The sequence below is a fragment of the Danio aesculapii genome, chromosome 17, assembly GCF_903798145.1.
Source record: "Danio aesculapii chromosome 17, fDanAes4.1, whole genome shotgun sequence".
Classification (NCBI taxonomy): domain Eukaryota; kingdom Metazoa; phylum Chordata; class Actinopteri; order Cypriniformes; family Danionidae; genus Danio; species Danio aesculapii.
The window spans coordinates 29,735,798-29,749,390 of NC_079451.1; the positions used below are offsets into that span (position 1 = coordinate 29,735,798).

The following is a 13,593-nucleotide window of genomic DNA, read 5'->3' on the forward strand; positions in this document are numbered from 1 at the left end:
ACAAGGTACCATGTTTGTACAGATGATCAATTGTGTAACATAAATCAACTTTCAAATTTTACTGAAATTTCCACCAAGTCTACAGCATTTTAACATAGCCACTCTTCTAACCATTGTAGTTGCCCCAGGATGGACATCAAAGAGTGTGGAGATTATATTCTAAATGAGGCTAAACGAGGCTTCGATTGGAGTTTTTTGAGGGTTTTTAACCAGTCTCGTGAGAAAAGACTGCGGTTTTCACAAACCTTCCTTTAATTTGCAGACTTTTTCCACTTGTAATGCACTGCCTGGTGGGCTACTAAGCTTGCGTGACACATTCTGAATTGTCTCTCAACATTGTGTTGCTTTGCCATCGCCAAATGAAGTAAAAAAAAAGAACTCTTCCACCTATTCACTTTTAAAATGATATTGTTTTTCTTTGTTCATTTTTCTGCGATGTTTTCAAATCATCTCCTCCTCTTTACTGCACCCACAACCGTTGCTGTCCAGCTAGCTCTGATCTAATATGAAATATTTTTTAATGTTTTATATATATATATATATATATATATATATATATATATATATATATATATATATATATATATATATATATATATATAAATAACTTAATGTCAAATCTACACCAATGCAAGAGAGATTTAAAAATAATAACAAGCAAAAAAAATATTAGATGCAGCTTACTGGTAAGTAGGGTTGGGTATTGTTTGGGGTTATTTCAATACCGATGCTAAATCGATACTTTTAATACGGTACCGGTGCCAAAACGGTGCCTGAACCGATAATTGAGCCACAAAATTATGGTGGATGACTCTAGAAAAATCTTTTATATAACAAATCTTTTTAAAAATTCTTTTAATATAACAATATAATTTAAGTTTACCGTAAACATCAATTCATATTTTATATATTTGAATTACATTAATATACTTCCTTTGATCATTTGTTGGTTAGCATGAATTTAAGATTTGCATTATGAAAATACATTAGCTTACTACTAACCTGTTAAAAGACTGTCATCAAAATACCAAACTCCTTTTTTCTAGGGTTGGGGTTTGTGACTATGTTTACATGGTCATTAGTAATCTAATGATTTGCTTTAATCTGAATAAGACAATAATATGATTAAGGTGTTTACATGAGTTGCTTTTTGAATGTTCCTTTCATGATCCCGTTCTACATGTTATAGTACATAGATCGATTAACGTCATTGCGTCACCATGCTATCCATGTTTCTTCCAGAGTTTCATGTAATTTCAGGTGTTTCATTTTAATTTTTTAACTTTAACTGCAGTTTCACTTTCATTCAGGAATATTTCATTCATGCCCCCATGACAAACAGGTATTTGATGTGAGCATTAAGTAAGGACTGGAGGAAGAGTGCTCTTTTAATGGAATTTGATACCGCAAGTTGAATGGAAAGAAAAAACCTCCGCATTTTGCGACGCAGGTGTCTGCGGTGCTTTAAGGTAATCAAAAATCACTGTTTACATGGTCGTCTACACTCAGAGTATTGTCTTAATCATATTAAAATCAAAGCATTGGTGTCTATGTACGTACTCATTGAAAGTGCCAGATGATGTCGCAAGCTTTCAGAGACTGAATTAAGTTGATTCCATAAGCCCTCAAATGTGTCATTAAGTTTGACGTGTTTCCCCCTCACACGCAACTTTTGTAAAGCATTCGCTTCACGTTGCTGTGTCAGAATCCTTGCTTGTAAAATACGATTTAGAACGCTTAGTTTAAGCAAATTTGATGAACACGATCATGCGTGTTGATCTGAAGAGAGTCGCTCTTGCTCATCGAATGCACTCTACTGCGTGCGTCCGTTCCCTAAGCAACAAGAACAAACGTCTGACATTGCCTGTCCGTATTCCTCAAAGTTGTTTGGAATTAAATGTTTAGAGATGGTGTGACAACACGTACCTATGTGTGCCTTTGATGCACCGCTTGATGCTTCTTACGTCCTTGTCGCAGCATATTAGGAGTTCTAACTAAAACTGGGTTTGCAGCACTTCCAAAGTCGCGTTTTCAAGGGAAGACTCCAGAGTATTGTAAAATGCAGGCTCAACTATAGCCAAAGCTGTGCATTTTTCAAAGAAATCACACTAGTGTATACACAGCATAAATCGAAGGAAAACTCTCCACAAATGTATGCATGAAAAGAAAGTTCAGGGTTACCCTGAGAAAAACTGTGATGCTGACTCACCTCCACGTCCTTGTATTTGTCCTTGAGCTCCATGAGCCGATGGTAGGCTCTGATAGCTTCACTGAACTCGCCCAGGTCTACACACACTGCAATGAAATTCTCCCAGATCTGCCATCGCTCATAATTACATTTGAGCGCTTCCTGAAGGGTGCGGAACGCCTTCTCCCTGCCACACACACACATAAAACAAAAACATCAGTGTGTTTAGCAGAACTACTGTTAACGCGAGCTGCTCATGGATGCAGATTTAACTGTGTATGGCGTTGGTACGGTTTCCAAAAAGTGTTTTTCCACTAGAAAGTGGCAGTGTATATAGTTTTTGTCTGAAAAACTGTTTGCAAAGAGAACATGTTTAGATACTAAGGTAAATGTAGTGGCATAATTGCAGTGCATCACAGAGAAAGTCCTGAGTTTGACATTAGCATGCTAAGCTAATGGTGTGAGACCTGCAGCATACTTACACTGGGCTAGAATGAATGATTTAATATTTTGATTCAAATATTTAGATCCAACACATACTAAAATCATTACCTTAGAATTATAAGGTTCTATCTGACATTTCAGTCAAAATAGAGTTATTCACGTATTCTTATTAAATAACAACTTATTTACATTATGTGGAGTTGTTTTTCATTAGGATTTTTTATTTAAAAAACAAAGAAGGTTTTATCTACTAAGTCGAACTCTAGCTTGGCTCTATAAGGTTCTTTCCAAGCAGCAACCTCCCACTCTCCCTCGTGAAGCAAATATGGAAGTAATTGAAACTGCAATTTATTGAAATTCTGCTAGTTCTGACCCCATAATAGAGCAGATTTCTGTTGACCCCACTGTTAAAATGGCCAGCTTTACAGCAGGAAAAAAGGGTGTTTACAGGCTGATACAAACAAAGATTTTGGTTCATAAAGCTAATATTACACTTCATGACAACTGTGAGGGGGGTACATTTTTTTTATAACTCATCAGTTTCATTTATATTAAGTTATATTAAGTCTGCATAATTAAGGGCGTGGTCACTTGAGTGACATTTAGGTCTAGCTGGTCGCCATCACTTCACCTCAGCTGATTCCGACTGATTAGCCGCTGACCTCTGCTTTTGTTTTGTTTTATGAGGCCTTACACAGTCTGTTGGTTTCTGGAATTATTTCTTACAATAATCAGATGATATGACATGCTGTGTGCACTTAACTGTGCTCACAAGCCATTCACGTTGCCTCCATTTGCCAGGTGAGTGAAATTATACACTTCTATATAAATGTATTTGTCTTATTTAAGATCATCCATCATTTATATTTTTAGACATGTAATGCACTTCAGAATCTGACAGATTGATTAGCTGTAGGATCTAGAACAGTCCTCTGAAACGTCATACAGTGTTATGCTGGATTTTATCAATAGCTTTGCATTTACTAACACAGACTATATTTGAAGTATTTGTCATAAAACGTCAAAACATCATAAGAACAATGCTTAGTGGCTCAATGTATTACAACATAGTTTTTTTTTATAATTATTTTTTAGGGTTTTTTTTTTTCACCTTTTTTATTTGGATAGGATAGTGGAGATTTTACAGACAGGAAAGTGTTGGGAGCAGAGATAGGGAAAGGGTCGGCAAAGGACCTCGAGCCAGGAATCGAACTCACGTCGCCGAGAGCACCTGGGTGCTATGTGTCAACGCACTAACCACTAGGCTATTGGCGCTGACACAACAGTGTTTTTAAAAAGACTAAACACGTTATTGATATAGTGTACAACCTAGCACATGTGGTCAGAACACAAACGAGCCGAAGGTAATAAAGTATTAAGCATTTCTCCCAAAGAAAAGCCTGTCTAAGCAAAAAGCAAGCAGGCATCTGTAGCTCCGCTCCCGCTCCGCCTCTTTGCCCTTGTTTGGCATCACCCAGTCGGTGCGATGTCACAAAATCAAAATGGCGACGGTTGGCCATGGCTACTTGTAGCTTCTTTTGCGTTCTTCAGAAACCTATGGGTGATGTCACGGATACTACGTCCATATCTTTTACAGTCTATGGCTCTTTCTGTGAGCCAATCAGCATTTCAAATCCACACATAGGGACCAATCAGGATCAGCTTTTTTTGTCTTTTCATCAGACTGCTCTGTTGACAGCGGGAAAGACCAGAAAGAAAGACAAAATCAGAGTTGACTAAACAATGCCACACCACAAAAAATTTAGAAGAAACCTGAAACTGAAAAGATGTGTGTAAATGTGATGATTTAGAAGCATTTTTAATGCTTCAAAAACTGTTACATTTTTTAAAAGAAACAGTTATTTAAACATTTTTATAAGAAACCTTTTATTTGTGTTTATATAGTCAGTGAAACATTGTTCAGTGTTTTTTTTTTTTTAAATTAGTTTCCTCATTGTCTGTTTTCTTTAGATTTGATATTAAGCCTTGATGGGTGAATACTTAATTTAATTCATGGGACATATAATTCAATAAATATAGTGCAATAGTTCATATAAACATATTATTTTTGTATTATTATATGAATTATTATTATATTATGATATTAATTACATCAAATTAACAAAATATTTAGCATTGCATGTTAAATTTAAACAAGAAAAAAATATTCATCCCAAAACATTAATATTACAGAAAGCAAAAAATGTACTTTCTCAAGCATCAACATACTGTTACAACAACAATTTTTATTTTTGTTATTGCATTTCTTGATAAGTAATGCTTCATGAATAATGATCTGCCAGATGGAACCTTAGAATTCCAAGGAAAAAATGACTTTTTAGAATTAGAAGGTTCTATCTGCGTTTGCCCTGTTTTTATTTTTTTACCCCGATTTGCAAATTTAAGAGAATTTTGTTCAATTACATTTAGAGTACATTTAGGGTCTCTGTCATGTTAATGTATGAAAGAAAACTGTTACACTCATACTGTTTGCTATATGGACAGCAAAAACTTTGAAGCTCAATATCTCAAAATCATGTAGAAGCCACCTAGAACCTTATAATTCCAAGGTGACAAAATGACATGAATGAATTAAAAAGGTTAAAAATCATCCTGGATGGAGGATGAGATGTAAACCACTACCTTTGAGAAAAAAAGTTTCATTATACACCAGGCACAAATAGCTTAAAGTTACAAAAACAAGTGTGTGAAAGCAGTAGATTAACTTTGAGGGAGGAAAAAAGAGAATAATTGACAATGCCAAAACATAAAACAAAGATTAAAAGGAAGAAAGAGTGAAGAAAGCGTGGAATGGCTAAAAATGGTGAAACAGCAAAAAAAGAATGAAAGAAAACAAAAAAAAGAGCGAAATAAAGAAAGAGTGAAAAAGAATCAGCAAAATAGCAAAGAATGTTCAAAAATAACAGAAAAAGACAAGAATAAATTAAGACAAGAAAGTGTGAGGAAACAAGTACCAATAAAGTGAAACAAAAACAAATGATTAAAAGTCAGTAAACATAAAAATTTGTGAAAAAGAAAAAAGGATGGAAAAGGACTGAAATGGCAACAGCCAGGTATACATTACATAATGTACCCAATATTCATGTATAAAATTTACTTATTTATCCTTAATTTTGCCCAGTACTAATGTATTCTGTTCCTTCTTAGAGTACTGGATTATTAGCTTAGCAACATGCTAACAAACTGCAGTGGAACAGGCTGTGTGTTGAGCCTCTTGACGTGAGAAGCGCTGTGTGTGGCACACAGAGCATTCCAGATCAATCATTTACAGTATGAGCTTTCAGAAACACGCATCGCTGGATTTCTGGAACAGAGCTGATGTTTTCGTAAGCGCTGTCAACAAAAGCTCATGACACAAGAGTCGACATGGGTCTCACTGTAACATCTAAAGCCAAGTTTCCTTTGAGCACAAGCAGGTGTGCGTGTACAATCTCCCCGTCACACACACACACTCCTTCTGTTCTAGATGGTCCCCAGGAGCGTTAATCAGGTTTTAATAGAAGATTCCAAAGACTCATCTCAGGGATGATTGAACAGGGCTAATTGGAAGAGGGGCAGAGGCGAGGAGAGAAATCATTCCCAGAATCCCTCAGGTACATGCCGTTACAGTGGCGTTCCAGGAAACACCTCTCTGTTCCTCGCAGGAAATGAGCAAAAACCTCAAATCATGTCAAGCGGCGAATGTACTAACTGGCACTGCGCTTCTAAATTTGGTTAATATTGGCTGTTTGGTGGTGGCGGCGAAGCGCTGGCTGCTGGGGTGGACACACAGCAAGAGCCCGGAGGAGATTTATCTTTGCAATTACAGCTGCCAAAGTCATTCCTGCAGTAATTGAAAAGCAAGGAGGACTCTGAGGGTCCCCAGCGGATGCAGGATGAAGGAAACACAGAAATGCAGCATAAATCAGGTCAAGCAGAACCTGAATAGAGGCCTTATCTATGGTTTGTACATGGTGGCGATTTCAGTGAGAGATAAGTGTGTGAGAAAGAGAGAAAGAGAGAGAAGTGCTTGCTGTTATTTAGCAGCTCACGCAAACGTCTATTAGTCCATGAGACTCTATTATGTAAGCAGAAAAAGAAAAAACATTGACAGAAGTGGGACCATTGTATGTGCAAGGGGTGTAACTGTTCAAGAAAAAAAATGACTGTCTGGTATGGACCTTAGTTTAGAAGTCACTGTTCAGAACATTTTAGGTACAGAAGCAGGAAAAAAGTCATTTTTTTATTGAACGGTAGTTTATTAAACAAGTTGTGTGTTTTTCAATTTAGTTCTAATTACAATTTTCATGAAGATATATGTTATATGTAATGGATAATCAATAGCTTGCCAGGTGTTAAAGGACTTTAAATGCACAACAGGGAGGTAAAGAACCGCCTGACATGCAGCATAAAGGAATTTAAAATCCTGACAACGCTATTTGTTTGGAACACATGCTAACAATACATAAGCAAGAATGGTACTGATTGTTTTTTCCGCATTAATATGAGTTCTGTTACACCCTTGATATACAGTACATGACTATTCAGAAACATTTGGGGATTGAGAAGTCTCCTAATGCCTTATTCACACTAGCAGTTACATTGTAGCTGGCTGTCGCTCTGGGTGGCGACTGAAACCGTTAGTGGGCGTTCCCACCTTGAGGTTGCTTAGGTAAAGTTTATGATATTCACAGAGCGAATGAGTTTACGTGCCGCTGAAAGTAAACATTGTTCAGTGAAAACCCTAAATATGACTGGAATCAGTACATAAAATGCTTGATTACAAAGATGATTTGGAAAATAGTGTGTTCTCTGTCATTGCGGCTATTTATCTGCTGCAAACTGTGTCTGTGTAGGTCTACAGAGCGGAGAATACAGCTCTGGAGGAGCTGAGACACGGTCACGTGAGCTCTACTGGTGCTCCTATTTGCTGTTGTTTAAGAAAGTCGCACATTTGCTTAAAGTTGAAGGATTCTGACACACCTGCCATGTCGCCAACTGTCGCTTTCACTCATGTAGCCAGAGGTCGCCGGAAGTCACTCGCTTTCTGTTGAAATAACGATCGCTTGGTCGTTTTGCCACTGTGAGTTGCTTGTAGTGTGAACGCAGTTTAAAGGTTATTGCACACTGAATCCAAAATGTTTGACCCTAATTTTCACACGTAAAAGAATTAATTCGACCTCTCATTCTGTCAATCGTACTGACACACTGCCTACGAAACTTTCGTCCGTCATAAAAAAAATTTGATCCAGGTTTTTTTCTGTTTTTTGCATTCGAAAAAGCACTTTGAGAGTTGTTTTGACAGTTCAGAGCCACCGTACAAGCAAAAGGCAAAACACAAAATGTCGTCACTTGAGCTACAGATAACTTTATGACAAGCACAGTGTATAATATAAGACAGAACATGGAGAACAGTATAAAACCAGTATGCTGGTATCTGTGACTGGCGCATTTCTTACCAGCTGCTGTGTCTGTGTGTGTGTCCATACATTTGACGTACTGCCCATAGACTTTCTATTATATTAAGACACCTCATTGTCTGCTTTGGTCCGTTGCTCCGATATGTCAACGTGGCTGCCTACTATAATGTCTATAGTACCGCCAGTCTCTGTTCAGGTTTTGTTTACATATATAATATGCGAAGTATTACAAGCAATGCATCAAATGGATTTTCGAATGGATTAATTATTGCACATCGGACTCAGTGTGCAAGATTTGTGTACCTGACGAATTTTTCGAATACGAATTAGAAAAAAAAAAACGCATATGAAAACTTTGGACTTCAGTGTGCAAAGACCTTAAAGCAGGTCACACACGAGAAGCGGCGCTTGGCGACGTACCGCGCCACTCATTTCAGAATTCTAAAAATAGGTTTCTATCAGGGTACACACACCGGCGCCGCTAGTCGGCGGCTGTCCGCGGTGCCCAGCCACGACTCAGGACTCTGTTTATATTTCAGCCGCGCCACAGAGCGCCATCTGATTGGTCTGATGGTTTCATTTTAAATATCATGTGAATGTGCGCGTCCGGTGTGCGATACTTTCAACTGTTATGTGCGCACCATGTTGCGGTGCTGAGCGGCGCATCCGGTGTGTGACGTCCTTAAGGCTACATTTCTCTGATCAAATACGATAATTTGATAAGTAATAAAAATAAACCAAAAGTATAATTTCTACAAAATAAAGCAATTACTGCATCCATGGCAGTTTAATGATAGTTTTACCCTTGTAAAAAAAAAAAGAAAAATAAATAAATAAAACAATAATAATAATAGTTGTACTCTTATTAGCTTCAAAAAGCAGTAAATAAACAAGAACTTTTTTTGATGTATTCTTCATTGGTCACACTCATACTCACTTCAGTCTCAGTTTAATGTAGGCCGTGGAGAGGTTGTTCCAAGCTTCTGAATTCTGAATGGAGGAGAGTAATGATCAGAGTCAGGTCTACGGGTGGAAGTCATTTGTCAAAATAAGCCATTACAAATAAATAAGAACGCAGACATCCACAGAATATTTCCTAACCGCTTGTTTACTCGTTTCCAGGATGGAGCATTAAGCCTGTCTCTTGACTACATTTGAATTTTAAGTACGCTATTAGGAGCATAAGAGGCTCCTGTACAACATCTAATAGGGTGGATGCATAAAAGGCAGTAGGGAGGCATTGGTATAAACAGGAAGGCATTCGCAGACACAATCCATCGATTACCAAAGACATAAATCAGAGACGACAGCACAAGCACCGCATAACTAAGCACGAGCCCTTTCTTTATGGTCATATGACACTGATCTCCTTACAATGACCGTGTGACTTACATCTGGTTCCAGTCCGATGCATCTCTGGAAAGCTCTGGCGGCTCCTTCGTAGCTTTCCAATGCAAAATATGCACAGCCCAGGGAAAACCACACACCCAACTGCAGCAGAGAAAGGAAAAAAAGAAAAAGTAAGATGGAGTATTACCAAAGGGGCGAGAAGAAAATTGATGTGAGACTTCAAGTGATTCACTCGTCTTTTCAAAGTGTTATTCGGCCCTAAAAATTAATGATGTCTTTTGAACCGGCGTGAACCTCAAGGAATCTTATGCTTTAAATCAAGGGTTTGTTCTCCAGAGTGCTCATCTCTGTATCTCTCTGGTCCTTGTCTGTCTTGACTTCCTGTTCAAGGCCTGAAGGCAGTATTAGTTGCGAGAGGCCCTGCGGCAGAGCTCCGAGGCAGTGTTAAAGATCACACTGGGGTCATCAATGAGTCCCTCAGGAAAATTACTCTGTCTTATTGCTGCCTGTGCTGCTGCATTATGGATGAAGGGAGGAATGAAGAATGAGCAAGAGTTGAAAAAAATAGGGAGCTCTGCACTTTTTTTTTTTTCTTTTTTGGCTCTGTGCTGGATGAACCTGATACCGCGCATCCACACGCTGCTGTCTTGCTTTTTTCTACCCCAGTGTTTCTGTCAGCACTGTGATAGGGGCTGCGATAATATCGTAATTGTTGCTTTAATGATGTACGAGGTGACATTATCGAGCATGCCACTCACTTTGCAAGAAGACAAATACAGACATGCCTTCACAGTTTTGCCTTCACCGTGTGATAAAGCCTATTAGAATGCAGTGAGAATGTCAAAAAAAAAAAAGAGGTTTTGGGTATGGGTTACATCTTTTATTTTTGGAAGATACAAAAGTAAGGTATTTCATTCCTGAACTATCTGTTTTGGAATTAATCACGCGATTAACATTTCAATTTTCCAATCATAAAGACAGTAAAATGTTAACCTTTTAAGGGTGCTTTCACACCCACAGATCGATTGTTTTGTTCCGAAACAGGGATTAAAACTGTTCCAATGTGGCAGGTCATCCTTGGTGCGGTCCACTTTCACACAGCAAAGTTTCTAAGTGGGACAAAATAGCTAAAACAAGTCACGTGCGAGTAAACTCTCCTCATATTGGTCAGAGTTCTACAGTTTATTTTTCAGAGTCCCACTCAGCTGTCATGAGTCTTTATTTTAATTTATGATGATGAGCAATAAAAGTTGCGCTTTAATTTTGAATGGTGACACCCACAGACATCGTCTCCAATTATAAATCAGTGGTAAGACTTTCTCATACATAGCACCCTAAATTAAGCTGCTTTCTAAAAGAATCATTGAAATCAACAATTTGACATGTCTGTTGCCACCCACTGTAGTTTGCACAAAACATTTAACAATTTGTATTTATTATTTTAATAGGCATTAAAAAAGAATAATAAAAATGTAAGATATACAGTTGAAGAATTATTAGGCCCCCTTTGATTGTTTTTTTCTTTTTTAAATATTTACCAAACTATGTTTAACAGAGCAAGGACATTTTCAGAGTATTTTTAGATAATTTTTTCTTCTGGAGAAAATCTTATTTGTTTTATTTTGGTTAGAATAAAAGCAGGTTTTAATTTTTTAAACACAATTTTAAGAACAAAATTAATAGCTCCTTTAAGCTATTTTTTTTTTATTCAACAGTCTCCAGAACAAACCATCGGTACACAATAACTTGCCTAATTACCCTAACCTGCCTAGTTAACCTAATTAACCTAGTTAAGCCTTTAAATGTCAATTTAAGCTGTATAGAAGTGTCTTGAAAAATATCTAGTCAAATATTATTAACTGTCATCATATTAGAGAAAATAAATCAGTTATTAGAAATAAGTTATTAAAACTATTATGTTTAGAAATGTGTTGAAAAAAATCTTCTCTCCATTAAACAGAAATTGGGGGAAAAAATAAACAGGGGGGGCTAATAATTCTGACTTCAACTGTATATATTTTTCCAATATCGCACAGCCCTACACTGCAAGTTTTTTGTAAACATTGATTTGTCTGTGTCATATTTTAAAACAAACAAACAAAAATATATCGGGTGAGTAAATTTTCCCTTTTGAACTATCCTTTAAAGACTTTTTCTTTATATTTTCCCATACAAAATGAAATGCAAAAAAACTGGTTGCGGAACTAAATAAACACTCAAATGACTCAGTATGTAATTTGTTTTTGAAAACTAACAGAAATATGCAAAATAGGTAGACATTGGACAAAGACTAATCTTTTTAGTGCAGCTGTGTCCATGCACATTATCATATTAAGTATGCTTTGAAAGCATGTGCCTTAAACTATGCGTCTACGCTATTGTACACTTAATCAGAAGACATTTTGTAAAATAAACATTGTGTTTAAACATTGTAGAAGATGGCTTTGTGTTAAAGGTCTAGTGAAGTGCTTTGAAATGTGCATTTTTATGTTTGACAATCTCAACTGAAAAATGAAAAGAGGGTGTGATAAAATAGCTCCTCCCCTTAAAAAAAACAGCCAATAGAGTTTTTTTTAACACAGCGCTGCCAGTGAAAGTGGTTGAGATCAAGCTCATCCAATGAAAAGCAAACGACAAGTGTCTTGAAGGTGGCGGGGCATGTCAGATATTAGAGAGCATTTGATTGGTCAAAATTGAATGAGAAACTGAAATATGAGATGACGTGAAAAAAATAGTTGATCGATTCAGGCAGAAGTGACAAACTGCAAGATATTTATATTAGTTTATATTTTTTTAAACGTGAATTTCGTCATTATTTTGAAGCACACTAGCTTATAGGCATCATTAAATCTAACAGAGTGAAACTAACATCTAAAAAAAATGTTTTAATTTCATGGGACCTTTACATTTATTTGCCATGTTGTAACAGACTATCCTTTTGTTGAGCTCTGAAGTCAATGGAAATAAGTTTGTAAGATTGTAAGTTTGTAGATTCTCCAGATGAATAGCGGTATGGGTGCTTCCAGTGCGTACAGAATGATAAAACTATGAACAACTGCATACCTGCATGGAGTTGATTTGTAGAGAGCGTTCGAAACACTCCACACACTGCTGAAACTCTCTGTGGCGCAGGTGATGCAGAGCTTTGGAGCGCTGCGCACGTGCGCTGCGGTGTTTGGAAAGCTCCCATGCTCGGTCATAATACTGTGGATCCTTCAGCACATCGCCCAGCAGACAGTAGAGCGACGGCGTCTCCTTTTTCTCCAACTCGCGCCTCAAAATCTCCTCCGCCTGAGAGAAAACACCACCAGATTAAAACTACTCAGACAATTTTAATCCGCATATTGGAAAATATGTACACGACCAAAAGTATGTGGAGAGGTCTTTCTAATTGTTGGATTTGACTAGGCCCCCTAATTCCAGTTAAGACACCAACGTCATATTAAGACATTCCTGAAAATTGTGTGCTGCAACAGTTTGGGTAGGGTGTTTTTTATTCCGGCATGACAAGCATGAAATGATGTGCTCAGTCTCATGTGAGGAACTGGAATGTCTAGCAAGAAATTAGACATGAGCCCTACTTTCGGAATAAATTGAATCATTTAAGATAATTTTGTGCCTGGATATGAGCAAAACCTTAAAATTATGATTAAATCCTACTGGGAAATCTCTACAGAAGAATGAAAGCTATACAGATGAACAACTCCCTAATAGCATCAGTGGTTATGAAATTGTTCATAGTTTGGGTGTACACATACTTTTGGCCAAATTTTGTGTAAGATTCATTCGATGACTTGAGTATAGTGCCACATTCTTTATTATTATTATTATTATTATTATTATTATTATTACTACTACTACTATTATAAAACAAAATGCAAAACAACTAAAGAAAAAAAAATGAAATCACTATTCATGGTTCATAACCTTCAATACGTGTGAACAAAACCAACATAAAAGTGATTAATAATAATAATAATAATAATAATATAAATAATAATAACATAATAACAATATCAACATAATAATAATAAAAAAAATAATAATAATAAAATAATAACATAATAACAATATTAACTTAATAATAATATTCATAAAAATGATAAATAATAATAATAAAGAATAATAATAATAAAATAAATAGTAATAATATAAACATAATAATAATAATAATAATAATAAAAATAAATA

At 36.5% G+C, this 13,593-nt stretch overlaps 1 protein-coding gene across 1 annotated transcript in view; it reads right to left on the reverse strand.

Annotated features, from left to right (window-relative positions):
- Positions 1-13,593, reverse strand: part of ttc27 (tetratricopeptide repeat domain 27) — a 166,133-nt gene that overhangs the window by 22,202 nt on the left and 130,338 nt on the right. The window contains exons 13-16 of the mRNA XM_056477309.1: positions 12,466-12,693; positions 9,445-9,543; positions 8,990-9,042; positions 2,210-2,375 (exon numbers count right to left, since the gene is read on the reverse strand). Coding sequence (XP_056333284.1) covers positions 2,210-2,375; positions 8,990-9,042; positions 9,445-9,543; positions 12,466-12,693 — 546 coding nt within the window. The remainder of the gene's footprint in view (positions 1-2,209; positions 2,376-8,989; positions 9,043-9,444; positions 9,544-12,465; positions 12,694-13,593) is intronic.